This window comes from Acanthochromis polyacanthus, chromosome 9, assembly GCF_021347895.1.
Source record: "Acanthochromis polyacanthus isolate Apoly-LR-REF ecotype Palm Island chromosome 9, KAUST_Apoly_ChrSc, whole genome shotgun sequence".
Classification (NCBI taxonomy): domain Eukaryota; kingdom Metazoa; phylum Chordata; class Actinopteri; family Pomacentridae; genus Acanthochromis; species Acanthochromis polyacanthus.
Window position 1 is genome coordinate 17,758,822 of NC_067121.1, and position 19,658 is coordinate 17,778,479.

At 39.4% G+C, this 19,658-nt stretch overlaps 1 protein-coding gene across 1 annotated transcript; it reads right to left on the reverse strand.

Annotated features, from left to right (window-relative positions):
• Nucleotides 1-12,380: 12,380 nt before the first annotated feature.
• Nucleotides 12,381-15,911, reverse strand: LOC127535616 (uncharacterized). Its single transcript, XM_051953984.1, has 8 exons — nt 15,587-15,911; nt 15,412-15,494; nt 15,034-15,231; nt 14,838-14,924; nt 14,497-14,750; nt 13,569-13,709; nt 13,321-13,453; nt 12,381-13,158 (listed from the first exon to the last, which is right to left on the reverse strand). Exons 5-8 carry the CDS (start codon nt 14,680-14,682, stop codon nt 12,941-12,943), a joined length of 678 nt encoding a protein of 225 aa, XP_051809944.1. The 5' UTR covers nt 14,683-14,750; nt 14,838-14,924; nt 15,034-15,231; nt 15,412-15,494; nt 15,587-15,911; the 3' UTR covers nt 12,381-12,940.
• Nucleotides 15,912-19,658: the final 3,747 nt, after the last annotated feature.

Here is a 19,658-nt window from a genome sequence, read left to right on the forward strand (position 1 = left end):
TTGCCTTGTGGTGTCAATATCTGTCTAAGATAGTAGAGAATAAATAGAAAATGGGAGAGATAAAAAAAGAAGAAGATTTATTCAAGCAATCCACATATAAGCTGTACACTCATCAGTGAAGCTTGTTGGATGGATTACTTTCAGAAAGTCTCTTTCTACACAATAAACCTAAATCTAATAAAATTTTCTCTCTTGAGAGAGCTATCTGCTCCTTTAGCTGCTAAATGTTCCACTATATTCTGTGGTTTGGTGTTGGACAAATACAGTACACAGTTAGATTGCCGGCTTTTTAAGCAGTTGAATAACAACTGTGACAATGTTCACAATTAACTAAAAATTGTGTGCTGGTGAAAACTACTGAGAACAACTACATAGTTCTGTGAGGCTGTATCATGGATATTATAACCCTCACTTGACCCGGCATAATCTTTCTTGTCACTGTCTTCCCTCATAGATCGATGGACTACACACTGGTGCTTTTAGCTAAATGGTAACTTAAAACTCAATGACTAGAATAATAATGCTTCCATGCTGATGTTGATCAAAACCAGCAACCCTTGATCAGTCCACATCATACTGGGTGACTTGGAGTTGATATTACTCACCAGTTACATGTCCCTAGACCCTTTATTTATATTGCGCTATATAACCAGATACTGATATCAATATCAAACAATATTCTGTCTAAAATGCGTTATCCAGGTTGGATCCGCTTCAGTGTTGGCAGGAATCTACAGACTGATATGATCATAACTTTGAAATTTTCAGAGGTGTAGATGAAGGTCAGCCAGGAGAGAGAGCCAGAGGAAGAAAGATAACAAGAAAAGAAGCTGAATGATAATCACCAAGCTACAATAAACAACTCCTCCCTTTAATCAGCTGTTCAGTCTGCATGGCCTTGAAACGTTTGATAAGCCAGTATTACATAGAAATCAGCTGCACGCTGCTAAGCCTGCTGATAACTTTATCTCACTATAAATTAAGGGATCCCTGTCTGTATGTCAGTTCCTTTCTTTTCATCCAGTATACTTCAAACTTAACGAGTGCTGGTGATTGAAAAGAAGTGGCACAAACTTGGCTGAAAGTTGTTTTCAGTTGCTTTCACACTAGTACTCAGTAGGCCTTTAGCTGTGTGTGCACAGAGCCTAAGTTGGCCCTGTTGGTAAGCAACATCATAAGATTTTGACTTAGTTTTGCTATGGTAACAGACAAAAAACACATATAAATATTACACATACAAATAAAAGGGCAATATATTGCACAATGTAAGCCCTGCTCCCCATGGTGCTGAGGCGAGCGGAGGGCTCTGTGAGATGGATGGAGGAAAAGTATCTGAAAGAGCGGGTGGAGGAGATCAGACGGATAGGGAAGAGTGAGGTTGTGGATGGCCTTGAATGTATACAGAAGGATTTTCAGTTCCATTATGCGAGCCAGTGGGGTTACTGTAGGACAAGGGTGATGTGCTGAAATGAGGGGGTTTGGAGATGAGCAGCTGAATTCTGGACCAGTTGAAGCTTATGGAGATATTTTCTGAACTGGTTCAGGTTGTTTTTTGTCAAGTGTGTTTAAGTTTGTAGCTTCAATAACACAATAGGGGAGAAGACTTGTTGGAAATCAGCCTATTCTATGAATAGCACAAAACAGACTATGTGTGAGGCTATTTCCGCCCGATTCTTTTGACGGAGTAGCCAGGAGACTTCTTCTTAGAATCAAAAAGAGTATTTATTACAGAAAAACTGAATGTGCGATACAGAGCTGTGGGCCTGAATCCTCTGTCCCTAACCAACAACAAGTGTTCAGTCAGTTCGGATGGAATCAGACCACTATCTGTTCCTGACCCAGTCTTCTTATACTCTAACAGCGTGTATAGCTGGCCGCCCCTTCCGGTGTTGCGTTGGTCCGCTCTCCTCTGTCACAGCAGATGTTTTGTCATTATTGCTCTCCTAGGAATGCCTTCACCTCTGCAAAGCAAGATTAGAGACTGCACGCAACAAGCTCATGTTCTTTACTGATTACAGCTTACATCAAACTGTCTGTACTTTTATTATCAACCACCTTATGTCTTGATCATCCCTGCATTCAAACACGAGTAATAAGTAAAATAAAGCATAAGCTCTTTCTTATCGATTCTGGATTTTTCTTCTCTTTGTTTCATTACAGTCACACCGTGGTAATGATGCTCTTGACCTTCCTATTTCTCAGAACCAATACAACTCTTTAATAAGCACCCTTAGCAAATTATAAAACACACCATTTCCCACAGAATCTCAAAATGATTTTGCTGTTTACACGCAGTACGTGTTTCCTGGACGTGGTGATCAGCTGCTGCATGCTTGTGACAGACACATGCTTGTGTGGTCATTTACACACGTGGACAAAATTGTTGGTACCCCTCAGTTAAAGAAGGAAAAACCCACAATTCTCACTGAAATCACTTGAAACTCACAAAAGTAACAATAAATAAAAATTTATTGAAAATTAAATAATCAAAAACAGCCATTACTTTTGAATTGTTGATTAACATAATTATTTAAAAAAACAAACTAATGAAACAGGCCTGGACAAAAATGATGGTACCTCTATAAAAGATTGAAAACTATTTGACCAGAGTGACATGATTAACTCAGGTGTGTCATTTAATTGACATCACAGGTGTTTCCAAACTCATAATCAGTCAGTCTGCCTATTTAAAGGGAGACAAGTAGTCACCCTGCTGTTTGGTGAAAAGGTGTGTACCACACTGAACATGGACAACAGAAAGCGAAGGAGAGAATTGTCCCAGGACATCCGAAAAAAAATTATAGACAAACATCTTAAAGGTAAAGGCTATAAGACCATCTCTAAACAGCTTGAAGTTCCTGTGACAACAGTGGCTCATATTATTCAGAAGTTCAAGACCCACGGGACAGTAGCCAACCTCCCTGGACGTGGCCGCAAGAGGAAAATTGATGACAAATTGAAGAGACGGATCGTTGGAATTGTATCCAAAGAGCCCAGAGCAACCTCCAAAGAAATTAAAGGTGAACTCCAAGGCCAAGGTACATCAGTGTCAGATGGCACCATTCGTCGTTGTTTGAGCCAAAGTGGACTTCATGGGAGACGACCAAGGAGGACACCACTGCTGAAAAAAACTCATAAAAAAGCCAGACTGGAATTTGCAAAAATGCATGTTGACAAGCCACAAAGCTTCTGGGAGAATGTCCTTTGGACAGATGAGACCAAACTGGAGCTTTTTGGTAAGGCACATCAACTCTATGTTCATAGACTCAAAAACCAAGCATACGAAGAAATGAACACTGTCCCTACGGTGAAACATGGAGGAGGCTCAGTAATGTTTTGGGGCTGCTTTGCTGCATCTGGCACAGGGTGTCTTGAAAGTGTGCAAGGTATGATGAAATCTGAAGACTATCAAGGCATTCTGGAGAGAAATGTGCTGCCTAATGTCAGAAAGCTTGGTCTCAGTCGCAGGTCATGGGTCTTCCAACAGGACAACGATCCAAAACACACGGCCAAAAACACCCAAGAATGGCTGAGAGAAAAGCGTTGGACTATTCTAAAGTGGCCTTCTATGAGCCCAGATCTGAATCCCATTGAACATATGTGGAAGGAGCTGAAACATGCCATTTGGAGAAGACACCCATCAAACCTGAGACAGTTGGAGCTGTTTGCTCATGAGGAGTGGGCCAAAATACCTGTTGACAGCTGCAGAACGCTCATTGACAAATACAGAAATCGTTTAATTGCAGTGATTGCCTCAAAAGGTTGTGCAACAAAATATTAAGTTATGGGTACCATCATTTTTGTCCAGCCCTATTTCATTAGTTTGTTTTTTTAAATAATTATGTTAATCAACAATTCAAAAGTGATGGCTGATTTTGATTATTTAATTTTCAATAAATTTTTATTTATTGTTACTTTTGTGAGTTTCAAGTGATTTCAGTGAGAATTGTGGGTTTTTCCTTCTTTAACTGAGGGGTACCAACAATTTTGTCCACGTGTGTAATATAGATGTACCCACTAACAAAATGACCTTGCGCTGAGCACAGGCATGTGTTATACATGTGTATGTCATGTACGGATACCGAATTGCGTGACGTAAATATGTAGCGGGTGGTGGGAATTGATGGAACTCAGAAATACCCCCACAATTTAATCAATTGTTCGTTGTATCATTTCTGATGGATAAATCCTGAGAAGTCCGCAGCGGTCCACCTTCCTTGAAAATTTCATCCAAATCCATTAGTCGGTTTTTGAGTAATGTTGTAAACAGACACACAAACAGAAAAAAAACACCCACCGAGCATCACAGAACTCTGATGCGTTAATTGGCAGAGTAATAATAGCACATGGAAAAATAAGATACTTCAAAAATGCAATGTTTCAGCCCCACTGCCCTTTAAATTGGGACCAAAACAACATCAAGCTAATTCCCATCCTCAAATTCATCTGTGGTAGAAACCTGTCTGAAGGTCAAAATACAGTCTCTCTCTCTCTCTCTCTTTTTTTTTTACACTTTAAAACAGCTTTTGAAAGTTAAAACAATCTCTACCCAGAGGAGCATTTACCACCATGTTAATAATAATGTCCTGGTTTACTAACATGCCTGGAAATACGTATGACACCACCATTCATGCTTACTGGTCCTACATTTGCTGGTGAAAACATGAGGTAGGGGGTTGGCAGCTGTCGAATATAACAGCAATGCTGTTACTCTGCAGGAGAGGGACACTCCAATATAATAACCATTCAGAGTACAATGCCAAAATCACATTAGAAAAAAATGAAAACCATGACCTAGTATGTCACCTAAAAATACTGTAAGGTGACATAATTTTAAATCTTTTGACATTAAAATGATTTGATGGGGAAGTACACTTTAGTCGCATTCTATGAGACATAAATGCAGTTATTACAGTTACAAAAGAGCATATTCCTATAAGACTGACAGAAAATATTAAAAAAAACTTGCAGAATACGTCATTCATGAACTGAACCTTCAGTTAGATAACAGAGTTGATTTGTACTCTGCAGAGGCCAGCACGTGTCTGAACACCATCTGATCCTATATGTCAAACAGAGAAGATACAGCAGCTGTGAAAAAAAGCTGCATAAAGAAATCTCTAACTCGACTGACACAAAACTCATACTAAAGTACACAATGTACATAGTACTGACTTTGAAACGTCTGTACCTTCCCATGCTCCCCTTATCTTTATCCTGATATTGTTACTTTCAATGCAGTGTACTGTTCTACGTGTTGACCTTGTGAGTCCAAAATGATTTTCAACAATGAAATACTAACTAGAACATCAAATAAAACAGTTTCTTAAACACATAAACATTACAAGAAGTTAGTGAATGCACTTGAGATGGGATCACGACAGGTAACTTTCAGTTAGATACAGCTCAGAAGTGGTCTTAGATTGGACTTTGATGCAAGAGACAGGTGCAGTGTGAAGATGGAGGATATCCGCTTTCTGTCCACTTTCATTTTAAAGAGAAGACACTTACTCCTGATACATCTCAGCTATGAAATGCGTCTTGTTGGCTGCTGTTTCCCAACTTAATACTGAAGGCAAAACCAGGATATCATAGAATGTGACTGAGAGAAATAACAAACATTGTTGATTACTGAAAGAACGGAATACGCCAGGGTCCAATAAAAGCAATAATTAATTCATTCTTTATCTATACATCGTGTAGTCCTCATTAGTGTTGCGAGGGGGCTGGAGTCTTTCCCAGCTGACTTAGGGTGAAGGCAGAGGACACCCTGGACAGGTCATTAGTGTATCACAGGGCTACACAGAAACAAAAAAAATCACACTCACATTCACACCAACGGACAATTTAGAATCATCAGTTTACCTAAGCATGTTTTTGGACTACAGGAGGAATCTGGAGAACCCGGAGAAAGCCCACGCATGCATACGAAGAACATGCAAACTCCATTCAGAAGATTCCAGGGCAAAGCCGGGATGGGAACCGGTGATTTTCTAGCTGCAATGCAACAGTGCTAACCCCCAAACTACTGTGCAGCCTGTGCAACAATTAATATTCTGCGTAAAAACTTCAGCAACAGTGTAATAACTGACAAGATGAAAACTTAAACTCAAGTTGTAATAAACCAGTTTTCACTTAAGACTTAATTCAGATCAGCTTCTATGCTCATGTTCATTGTGAACTATTTGCACAACTTTGACTTCTAGACAAGAGACACTGTTTACTGGCCTGAAACAACCACTGAACCAACTATATGGAATAATGAAGCAGTGTACACAGATTGCATCTGTGTTTTTCATGTGAACTGTGAGCTCCTGTTCTCCTCTCCCTTCTTTCCTGCCGTCACGTTTGTGCCATCATGATTAAGAGTTTGTCTTGCCCAAACCAGTTCTGGGCGTATTTTTTCACATATATTAACTTACAACACATACACACACATCAGGAAAAAACATTCTGACCACTTGCCTAATATTGTGTTGGTCCCTCTTATGTCATCAAAAATGCTCTGACCCATTGGGCATGCACAAGAGAACTTCTCAGGGTGTCATATAATTACTTCTTTGGATGCTCTGGGTTGTGCAGTGGGGCCTCTGGGAATGAAACTTGTTCCACTGCATCCTGTTGATGCTTGATGCTTGTCTAGGAAGTTTGGAAGTCAAATCAACATCTTGGACGAATGTCATGTTCCTCAAGATGTTCCTGATTGTTTGTTGTTTTTTGCAGTGTGGTGGGGTGCATCCTGTGGAGGTAGGTGACATTTGGGACTGCCCTTTGCATGAGAGAGTGTGCTTGTTCTGGGACAAAGTTTATTTGAGTGTCTAAATCTCATCAACACCTATGCCAGAATCTAAGGTTTTCCAGCAGAATACCACACAGCACCAATATGATCCAAGTTTAATCCCTTCACCTGTCAGTGGTCATAATATTGCGGCTGATGGGGGTACATACAACATTTATCTCGTTAGGGTAACCAGGTAACCCAGATCCATTTCCAAAATTGCATAGAAACACTTATGATTATAACGTGTTACAATCACCAATAAAAATGAAAGTCCTCAAACTCCAGTCAGTTTAATTAAACCTGGTTAAACAAAATAATAATTGATGTTGTCTCAAACCAGACAAAAGCCTGTGTGCTGAAGCCCCAGGTCTAACAGACATATCTGAAAAGGTGTTACAGCATTCATATCAGTACAGAGGATGACCTATGACTTCTGTGTAGATAACAGTCTACAAGGCCATGAGATCCAAAGATACAAGAAGGTAGTTTAAATGAACAAGGTCAACACTATTGATAATTGGTAATTAATTTATATCCATCACCTTGACCTACTAAAATCTGATAAAACATGATTCATTCTATGGGGGTATTATTGTAGCAAAACTATTTGTCAATGTGAATCGAGAGTTGTCTGTCTGTATTTCAATCCATGTGTCCGAAGTGAGATTTGTCAATGTGTAAAAGAATTTGTCTATGTGAACTGAGAGTTGAAAAATGTACGTATCCCACTACACATCAGCAGAAAATACAGACAACTCACCAGAATTTACATATCCCATTACACATCAGCAGAAAATACAGACAACTCACCAGAATTTACGTATCCCACTACACATCGGCAGAAAATGCAGACAACTCACCAGTTACGAGTCGTTCGGTTTCACAATTGGCTGTTTTATTTTCACGTGACTTTTGCTACACTTCTGCCGTGAGTGAGATTCGTGTCTGAAAAACGTCTGGGTTTTAGCTCCCTGACCTCAGGCTCACAGGCTCCTCCAACTCGGCAGTTCCCGCCGTCTGAAAGCCATCAGGCGGCGCTATGCCCCAGAGTCTTTGAGCGTTCGTGACATTGTGGGCCAGGGTGTGGACAAGATGGAGCCCCGATCGCAGACAGTGAGTACATGTTTATGTTTTTTTGCAGTTTGTATATTTAGGCAGGCTATTGCTGAGCCTTCTAAAAATATAATATTACAGGTACATGTGAACAACTTACATCTGTTGAGTTTATAGGTCGCTGAGCAAACTCTTTCGTGAAGTGACACTCGCAAGCTAATCTCACCGATTAGCTTAGCTGAAAACGTAGTTGCTGCTGCTTAGACGGCAAGCTAGGAGTCACAAGTGTATTTAGCTGGAGGCCACATGTTAGCAGTCCAATTTACAGTGTGAGAGTATGCTTCTGCAATAAAAATTGAATTTATTTTAAGGCTTTCAACACATCTTAACCAGGGGTGCCAGTAATTATGGAGGGCGTTGTAGCTGCAGCAAAGTAATAGCAAGGAAACACCAGTGAGCTGGTTGTAATAACACGGGATAACTTTACCTGAAGACCCGTTTTTTAACATTGCGTAGGGCTACAGTAATTACCTACTGTCCAGAGACTATCTGTATTTGCATTTGTTGTATTTGTTATGTGGGATAAATCATGTGTGTCTTGTTTCTGTAGGGTCAGGTTGTGTGTGTGTGTGTGTGTATGTCAAACTGTAGTTTCAAATAAAGTTACTGCACTGATCCACCTGTTTTGTTTACTTGTACATTTAGTCGGACATTAAAATAATTTTAATTAAGTGACCTGAGTGGGCTCTTATATATTAAATGTACCATGGCTCATTACATTTGGGAACCATCATAATAGTTTTTGGAAAGATTTACTGTGAAAGACATCCTGACCTAATGCCATGTAATTTTTTCTATGGCAGGTTCTGCTTCGCTGCCACATTCTTGAGAGGCTCCATTCTCGGCTAGTTTATATTTTAGATCACAGACCACTGGATTTGGACCGCATGGAATTTGTGTGCACTCAAGATCTGGTTTTTTGTAGTGCTATTTCAAGCAGCATAGACATCCCGTTGTGCATCATGGACACACTCTCTGAACTGTGTAGGTTGATCAGGGATGAAAAGGAGAATACCCAAAATCTGCAAGCAAATCTTGCAGTCCAAATAGGTGCAAGCCAAGGAGGACGTCCCAAGATTGATTTGAACCCAGAGTACCTGCAGTATCTTCTGGAAATCCCGTTATCTGTCACAACTATTGCAAGCTTGTTGGGGGTGTCAAGACATACGATCCACAGAAGACTGTCAGAAAACAGCATGTCAGTGACCTCCCTTTACAGCCAAATGACAGATGAACAGTTGGATGTCATGATTTCAGACATTAAGTCAAAGATGCCACACTGTGGGTACCGGATGGTGAAAGGAGCCCTTCAATCCAGGGGTTACCTGGTTCAGTGGGACCGTGTAAGAGCTTCAATGCACAGAGTGGATACCATAGGTGTGTTGACAAGACTGACCGCAATGGGATGCATTGTAAGACGCACATATTCTGTGCCTTGCCCACAGTCTCTTGTCCACATAGACACCAACCACAAGTTGATAAGGTAAGAAAGTACAGTAGTAGGTAAAAAAAAGAAAAAAGAATACTAAATGAATATTTTTGAAATTTCATTCATGTAATGTTTGCCATGTTTTTCTCTGAACAGGTATAGCATCGTTATCTTTGGCGGCATAGATGGGTATTCCAGGAAGGTGGGTTTTGCATATGTATAAATCTGAACCTACCCCTTATAAACACAGAAAATGTAAACACAGCACTGCTAAATATCATGGAGTAATATAAGGAGTAGTGGATGCAGGTGTGATTTTGAACACAGCCATAGACGTGTTGTAATATATAGATATTTTTAAATAAGTTTTAATTTCAGATAATGTACCTCCGGGCTGCAAATAACAACCTGTCATCTACAACCCTGGCTTTTTTCCAAGAGTCTGTGGAAAAGCATGGCTTCCCTCTGAGGTACAATGGACAAGTTAATATACCCATTCATTTTTGACAGGTGACAAATCTGTATCATTTATTGCTGTTGTATTTGAAGCCTATTTCCACCACAGGAATATGCTTTTAAGCAACCTAGTACACCTATGTTGTTCATGAGCTATGTTTAGTTATGACAGTCATATCAAAATGTGGATCAACTTTCATCCAAAACAACCAAGCCAAATAAGAGAATACATACACTCAACAAAAATATAAACGCAACACTTTTGTTTTTGCTCCCATTTTTTATGAGATGAACTCAAAGATCTAAAACTTTGTCCACATACACAATATCAGCATTTCTCTCAAATATTGTTCACAAATCTGTCTAAATCTGTGATAGTGAGCACTTCTCCTTTGCTGAGATAATTCATCCCACCTCACAGGTGTTCCATATCAAGATGCTGATTAGACACCATGATTAGTGCACAGGTGTGTCTTAGACTGCCCACAATAACCTGTGGGCAGTGGTCTGTGGTTGTGAGGCTGGTTGGATGTACTGCCAAATTCTCTGAAACGCCTTTGGAGATGGCTTATGGTGGAGAAATGAACATTCAATACACAAGCAACAGCTCTGGTTGACATTCCTGCTGTCAGCATGCCAATTGCACGCTCCCTCAAATCTTGCCACATCTGTGGCATTGTGCTGTGATAAAACTGCACATTTCAGAGTATCCTTTTTTTGTGGGCAGTCTAAGGCACACCTGTGCACTAATCATGGTGTCCACCTGTGAGGTGGGATGGATTATCTCAGCAAAGGAGAAGTGCTCACTATCACAGATTTGTGAACAATATTTGAGAGAAATGGTGATATTGTGTATGTGGAAAAAGTTTTACATCTTTGAGTTCATCTCATAAAAAATGGGAGCAAAAACAAAAGTGTTGCATTTATATTTTTGTTGAGTGTAATTGGAATTTTGAGTAACACAGAAAAGCCAGTGTTCCACAAAATTCCATGTCAATTATCCTGTTGTTTTTATCATGCCAATTTTTCAGAGTAAGAGCCGATCAAGGAGTGGAGAATGTTGACGTGGCACGCCTCATGTTTTCAGTTCGTGGTACAGGAATTGGGAGTTTCATAGCTGGGAAAAGTGTGCACAACCAAAGGTAGATTCTATTTTATTTTTTAGCAAACCACGCACCACAAATTATATCCAAAAACTTACAATTCAGGGCTTTAGCTATCATTTAGAATACCATAGCAACCTATGCAAGAAATCAATTAACCAGTTGCAACATATGTTTAATCTTATGCTTATAAAACATGTAATCTAATAATGTGTGTGTTACATTGTTCATGACCCAGTCATAATGCTTGTGTGAGAATGTTTTGTTAATAGGCATTTCTGCCATTTTTACAGAATCGAAAGACTTTGGAGAGATGTCTACATGGCAGTGACAAATGTCTTCTACAGTGTTCTCCACACTTTGGAAGATGAAGGACATCTTGATCTGTCCAATGAACTCCACCTGTTCTGTTGCCACTATGTTTTTATCCCACGACTTCAGGCCTCCCTTGATGTGTTCCGTGATGGATGGGACAACCATGCTTTAAAATCTGAGCAGAACCTGTCACCCAACCAGCTGTGGCAAATGGGACAAATGCAGTGTCCAGTTTCGGACCCTGGTGTCGTTCGTGTATGTAGGAAGCCTTACCTTTTTTAAAAAAAATGCTACTGCAGTCCTGCAAATGTAATATTACTATTAATGTATAGCATTAACATTTGTGTTTCAAAATGTAGATCTATAAATCATTAAGCTCAATATTTTCCTTTGTAACAGTTGTTGTATGTTCGGCTCTTCATGTGAATAAATAGTGGGTTATCATGTCTGTTCATATCCATCAGCATTTACATTCATTTGCAAATCAAAATTGACTTCATTACATTATTACAGTAACTTATGTAAACACTAAAGAGGATTGTGCAATCGAATGTGCACTTAATCATTATTTGTTTTTATAGGAACTTCACATGCCACAGATTGAATGGGAGTCCAGTGGAATTCATGCTGACCAGAGCCCTGGTGTCTGTGTTCCAGTCCTTGAGAGTCCTCTCGATGAACTGGAGATGGAGAACCTCAAAAGCACAATAGATCCCATGGCCCCCTCTGACTGTTATGGAATGGACATTTACATGGCTGCAGCTGAATGTGTGCGAACAATAACAACAGATAAACTGACTTGATTTCTGTACATAGTTTGTCAACAGCTTAGTTCTGGTTGTTACATGGTGCTGATGATATACCTGCTTTGACTTGCAGAGTAGTTTTTGTCTGATGTAAGCTTTTGCATAAAATTCAATGAGGCATACAATCTTGCCCTTACCTTGATGAAGTAACTGTTAATGAAATGATTAACCAAAGACAACAAAATGTTGATACTTCAGGTCATTTGGTAGATAAATGTAGAGAAAGGGCTTTTTTATGTACAGTATTCGATTGCAATAGTAATTTACACGATAATCATTTACATTAAATGTGTGTGACAAAACTGAAATATTTGTGTTGATTGAATCAGGAGTGCATTTCTTATTGGAATAAGAGTTTATTATCTGAAGTGCTCATTTCTAACTGTACATAGCATGAACAAATGAAGTTTTTTTTTATAGTTACATTATATTTTCTGAACCAGTATTAAACATCCAGTATCTAAATACTGCTTAATGTGCCACTTACATCTCTGCCAATAACAAAAGTTGCTGAAATTTGCTAACTTAAAATCATCATAGGCATAAAACTGGTGGCAATAAACTTCACTTCATTGCCAAAGTTTAGAAAAGGCAACATAAACTGTGGTAAAGTGCTACAAAAACCTCAGCGTCAGGGCACCCAAAATGATGCATGCAACATTGTGAAAACAAATAGTTCTTACTTTGTTTCATTGAAAACAAAAACAAAACACCATGTTAATGGTAGACCACTGCCCCAAGCAGTGTTGGAAATATGATAGGAACTTAAGTGTTTTTGAAAGAAGTAACTGTAAACTCAGCAAATGGGAAATCTCTTTCTGTGAACTGCTCTAATCCTGTTAAAATAATGTAAACTAGTCAGGAGAGCCCTTATGTTGGAGCATTAGAATCGCTGAACTTTCAGCACCATTCAATGTCTAAATTATCCTTTTTGCCTTTAAACAAGACCAAACCCTGTCTCGCAGGTAGTAATGGCGGACAATAAGTCAGATTCAAAATCTGCATAGTCTGTGTGATGGTCAGGCAATTTGATAGTTTCGAAGCATGTCAAGGCTCTGGGGAGGTGGCCATTTGCCACCTTCACGACCAGTTTCTTGGCTGGAACCTCCCATCCCACCCAGAATCGCAGCAGATTCTTCAGGCACTCTGAGGAGGCTGATGAAAAGACAGGACAAGACCTATGAGACATTTCTTATATACTCAATCTTCACACTTTTCATTTTCAGTGTTGAAGTGATGCTTAGTGGAAAGAAGGCAGGAAAAAGTTGTGCTGAACTAAAAGGCAGAAGCAAAAATGCTAAATTGAAAAAAACTCACCGTGTTCAATAAAAGTCCTGAAATAAGCTGTGACTCGAGTCACTGCTTCAACAGAGATGTCATCATCATCATCATCATCATCGGACTGAGAATCTGAATTAAGCCTGGGCCATTGAATGTTTGCAAGAATCATCTGCAAAGACAAAACCTGGTCTCAAAATTCCTTCTTAAAAATAGAGGGTAACTATCAGGAAAGGGGACTGAAAATTGCTAGAAAAATTGATATTACTAAAACAAATCTCACATACCTGAGGTGTAATCTCAGCTTCTTTCTCACATGGGAAAAGCAGCTTCACCACATCCACTCTTTTGGAGAAAAGTGGCCAAATGCCAGTCTCCTTCAGTCCCTTTCTTAACTGCTTTACTTGTTTTGCTGATCGTCCCAGAACCTGTGTAAAACAGCATTACAAGACCGGATAAACAGAAACACAAATAATATCAGCAACACCACTTACTATAAATGCAGCACTGAATTCTTATATCTAATACACTGAAAATTTACCGCAAGCAGGAGCAGCTTGTCATGCAGCCACTTCATATTGCTTGGAGTTGGAAGTGGCAAGTCCCACGCCATGCAAAGGCTGACAACACGGTTACGTTGTTCACCTTCAAGTTTAGTATTTTCACTTAACTTCAAATAGAAAGGAAATAAGGAGGGAAGTAAAAAAAGGTGGGGAATAAAGGAAGGCAGAGAGAAAAAAAGAGGAAATGGCAGGCAGGAAGAACGGAATGTGGGCAGAATAAAAACACGGTATGAAAGACAGACACACGCAGAAAAGAAAAATGTAATTAATGGATGTCACAAAGCATTTAATAGCTTTCTGTAACTCAGGTCCCCCTGTTTCGTCTTCCTGCTCATGTCCTAAAGCCCTCTAAAATTGTTAACACATTCTGTAGTATCCAATGCTACAGACTCAATAATTCAGATAACAGTGTGTGACTGGAGTAATGGAGATATTGTTTTTAATCCTTTGCTAAAGAGAGTTGGTGAATAATGTACAATCTATAAACTGTACAACCAAAAAAATGGTGTTTAACTGTTCATAAAACTGGAGAAACCTGGAATGGTTAAAACGGTGAAGAAATTCTATACAATATATGAAATTATTAACAATGTTGAACAAGACAAAAACATGGCATTCTATAGCAATGTGCTGCTAAGGTTTTCAAACTTACCAGCTGGATTGTTTCACGAATATCCAAGTCAGGACAGTCTTCAATCATGACCGTGGCAGTGTCAATGGAACCACCAAACAGTACATGTGTGATGGCTGGACTGATGCCAGGGAAACCAGGACCACCATACAAGAAGCAATGCCCCATCATTCGTCCTGCCATCAAGAAAAGCTCACTCTCCACCATCACAACAGAGTTGGCAGGCACCAAGTGGTCTGGCTAACCCTCAAAAACCTTTGTGATAGCTCCATTTCCTGGTTAATGAAGATATTCATAATTATAGCTTATAAATATAAGCATATAAATATGACATTACATATCTTTGAGGTTCTAATACTGACCAAGATTAAGGCGAAATCCTGTTCTTAGCTTCAGCATCAGTGTTGACATAACATGCCGGTTAACACCCACTCCTACAGCAGCATCACCTACGGTAAAGATGAAGAAACGTACATATTTAAGATTAAACAAATTACCAAAGCAAGCACCACCTAAAATTATTTTAAGATTGACACACTGAAAAAGACATATGTTTACCTTCAAGTCTACATCTCAGTGGTGAAGCCCACTCCACATTGTTGTGCTTATAGAAGCTCACATAGGACATGTCCTGTTCTTCCTGGTCTTTCCTCATGTCCACTGCAAAGCGATTCTCCTCAGAACCTTTCTTACTGTGCAGCAGCTCTTGGGTGAAAAGCCACACAGCTCTTTCTGGATCTGCAACTGTCCTCCAATCTGACAGGACAAAAAAAAACATGTATGTTGTATTTAACATCACAAATTAAAAATAGAAAACACAGCAAATGCAAATGTAGCATCATGTTGTATAACCAAAAAAGGTTGGGACTCACTGCACAAAGGGAGAAATGATCTGAGGGAAAAAGGGTAAGTAAAATAAAGGAAGCTGCATCTTACCTCCCCCTGATGTACCTGCTGATGTGCTAGGTGCTGTACTTTGAGGAAGTGATGTTCCTGCATTATCTTGGACATCAGGGATGCTGTAAAAAGTTGATGGGCAAACTTTGTTATCATTAAGATAACCTTACTATTCCTAATAACACCTGTAAAAAGTCATTTTTTGGACAATTACCTCTCGCCACAGAAACTTGCATGGATCTCCACAGTGTGTGTAGGATACAGCTGTCTACAGATGGGGCAGGAAGTCATGGAGGACACAGCTGTAGGGTTTGTGTTAATCTTCATAAATAGATGAAAAATATTGTTAAAGGCAGTGTCTGCACAATAGTTGTTCTAATTTGACTTTCCCTAACAGAATGTTTAAAGTCAATCTCTTGTGCATTCTTCAGCTGGTTCTAAAGAACAAAACATACTGAGGTGGATATGTGACTGAAGGTGACAGATCAAAAAAAATGACAGGAAACAAAATTCCATGTGTACTGACAGATTTCAAAGTGGGTAGGAACATACTATGCCTCCATGAATGACACAATCACCAAAAATAACAGTAACACGTAAACTGTTTACATTTTCTGTGTTTATAAGGGGTAGGTTCAGATTTATACATATGCAAAACCCACCTTCCTGGAATACCCATCTATGCCGCCAAAGATAACGATGCTATACCTGTTCAGAGAAAAACATGGCAAACATTACATGAATGAAATTTCAAAAATATTCATTTAGTATTCTTTTTTCTTTTTTTTTACCTACTACTGTACTTTCTTACCTTATCAACTTGTGGTTGGTGTCTATGTGGACAAGAGACTGTGGGCAAGGCACAGAATATGTGCGTCTTACAATGCATCCCATTGCGGTCAGTCTTGTCAACACACCTATGGTATCCACTCTGTGCATTGAAGCTCTTACACGGTCCCACTGAACCAGGTAACCCCTGGATTGAAGGGCTCCTTTCACCATCCGGTACCCACAGTGTGGCATCTTTGACTTAATGTCTGAAATCATGACATCCAACTGTTCATCTGTCATTTGGCTGTAAAGGGAGGTCACTGACATGCTGTTTTCTGACAGTCTTCTGTGGATCGTATGTCTTGACACCCCCAACAAGCTTGCAATAGTTGTGACAGATAACGGGATTTCCAGAAGATACTGCAGGTACTCTGGGTTCAAATCAATCTTGGGACGTCCTCCTTGGCTTGCACCTATTTGGACTGCAAGATTTGCTTGCAGATTTTGGGTATTCTCCTTTTCATCCCTGATCAACCTACACAGTTCAGAGAGTGTGTCCATGATGCACAACGGGATGTCTATGCTGCTTGAAATAGCACTACAAAAAACCAGATCTTGAGTGCACACAAATTCCATGCGGTCCAAATCCAGTGGTCTGTGATCTAAAATATAAACTAGCCGAGAATGGAGCCTCTCAAGAATGTGGCAGCGAAGCAGAACCTGCCATAGAAAAAATTACATGGCATTAGGTCAGGATGTCTTTCACAGTAAATCTTTCCAAAAACTATTATGATGGTTCCCAAATGTAATGAGCCATGGTACATTTAATATATAAGAGCCCACTCAGGTCACTTAATTAAAATTATTTTAATGTCCGACTAAATGTACAAGTAAACAAAACAGGTGGATCAGTGCAGTAACTTTATTTGAAACTACAGTTTGACATACACACACACACACACACAACCTGACCCTACAGAAACAAGACACACATGATTTATCCCACATAACAAATACAACAAATGCAAATACAGATAGTCTCTGGACAGTAGGTAATTACTGTAGCCCTACGCAATGTTAAAAAACGGGTCTTCAGGTAAAGTTATCCCGTGTTATTACAACCAGCTCACTGGTGTTTCCTTGCTATTACTTTGCTGCAGCTACAACGCCCTCCATAATTACTGGCACCCCTGGTTAAGATGTGTTGAAAGCCTTAAAATAAATTCAATTTTTATTGCAGAAGCATACTCTCACACTGTAAATTGGACTGCTAACATGTGGCCTCCAGCTAAATACACTTGTGACTCCTAGCTTGCCGTCTAAGCAGCAGCAACTACGTTTTCAGCTAAGCTAATCGGTGAGATTAGCTTGCGAGTGTCACTTCACGAAAGAGTTTGCTCAGCGACCTATAAACTCAACAGATGTAAGTTGTTCACATGTACCTGTAATATTATATTTTTAGAAGGCTCAGCAATAGCCTGCCTAAATATACAAACTGCAAAAAAACATAAACATGTACTCACTGTCTGCGATCGGGGCTCCATCTTGTCCACACCCTGGCCCACAATGTCACGAACGCTCAAAGACTCTGGGGCATAGCGCCGCCTGATGGCTTTCAGACGGCGGGAACTGCCGAGTTGGAGGAGCCTGTGAGCCTGAGGTCAGGGAGCTAAAACCCAGACATTTTTCAGATACGAATCTCACTCACGGCAGAAGTGTAGCAAAAGTCACGTGAAAATAAAACAGCCAATTGTGAAACCGAACGACTCGTAACTGGTGAGTTGTCTGCATTTTCTGCCGATGTGTAGTGGGATACGTAAATTCTGGTGAGTTGTCTGTATTTTCTGCTGATGTGTAATGGGATATGTAAATTCTGGTGAGTTGTCTGTATTTTCTGCTGATGTGTAGTGGGATACGTACATTTTTCAACTCTCAGTTCACATAGACAAATTCTTTTACACATTGACAAATCTCACTTCGGACACATGGATTGAAATACAGACAGACAACTCTCGATTCACATTGACAAATAGTTTTGCTACAATAATACCCCCATACATTCATTCATTCAGATTATAGATGTCTGGATAGCAGCCAAGGAGAAGGTTTTCTCTCTGTCATGCTGAATAGATATAATGGATAAGCTTCTATCTACAGTATATATTGCTTGTTCTGCTTTGTGACGTCTACCTTATAATGCGTGCCAAAGTTGTTAGACTGAAATGCCTCACTGTTAAATTCATTTTACGGTCACTTTCAGTGGAATGTGTTTGGACGTTTTGTTTGACTTTTGCATTATTTAGCATAATGTAAGCATCAAAGTGCAGTTCTGGGATCAGCAAAATAACAAATAAGCATGCTGGCTTCCAGATTGGCTTTTAAGGTGAAACAGACCTAATCTAGAAACAGAAAGCTGGACTGTATGGCACGAATGTCAATATACAAATGCAAACCACATCAAAAGTCAGCTTTAACCCTTGGATGCATGGCCAACCAATACCTACACTCTTCCATGGGTGGGGTCAAAAATGACCCCAACTGAAATCAATGCATTTTTGCAATAAACTTGAGACATTTCTTTCATGTTGGTTAGACATTATATATTTTGTTCAACAAAAGAGTATTTTCAGTTTTGATATGTTCTTTCTTCACTTTTAATTCAAATTTTATCACATAACAATCACTGAAATCGTATCAAAACATGTTTAATCTTCCTCCGTATTTTAAAACAGACAGAGGGACACATAAATTAACATTCAGTAACAATAATCAATAACATTCATAACAATCATAACATTCAATAACATTCATTCAACATTCATGTTCAGACACAAACATGTCTCTTCTCACTCTTCATTGCTTTCACAGACTATTTTCTTGTGGCTGTGACCATTGCAGACAGGGCTTTTGCATTTCCAACAGAAGTTGGTGGCTTTGCGGTCTTCGCACACACACACACTAACCCATTAGGTAGCCTATTATATGATCATCGATTATTCAATGGTGTATGTGTGTGTGTGTGTGTGTGTGTGAGAGAGAGTGTGTGTTTGCGTTAGCTAACAATACTTTAGCTATCAATCCTGTTAGCTAAGATACTGTGTAATAACAGTGCAACAACAGTGTATGAGTGTATGTGTATGCGTGCGTGCATGCGTGTGTGTGTGTGTGTGTGATTGTGTTAGCTAACAATACTGTTTGCTAATAATAATGTTAGCTAACAGTATTGCTAGCTAACCACAAACTAGGCAAATTTCACAGATATTCACATAAAATTCACATTCTGTCAGTGAAAAATAAGTTCATAAATGGAGATAATACTTACATGTATAATGCTGTGCAAAAATGACCTCCTAGGTGGTGGGACTGCTGACATCAGTTGTATGAGGGACAGTAAATGTTTATTTACACTCACAGTTGCCAAGAACCAATGTTAAGTGAAATATCCCATTGGAAATACTTGGGGTCATTTTTGACCCCGCCCATGGAAGAGTGGGGTACTGATACAAAAACTGAAT

Coding starts and splice junctions, on each gene's coding strand:
- LOC127535616 (XM_051953984.1), bottom strand. CDS start 14,682: ATGGTGGAGAGTGAGCTTTTCTTGATGGCAGGACGAATGATGGGGCAT. Junction 13,710..14,496: donor TTCGTGAAACAATCCAGCTG/GTAAGTTTGAAA, acceptor TGTTTTACACAG/GTTCTGGGACGATCAGCAAA. Junction 13,454..13,568: donor AAGCTGAGATTACACCTCAG/GTATGTGAGATT, acceptor TTGTCTTTGCAG/ATGATTCTTGCAAACATTCA.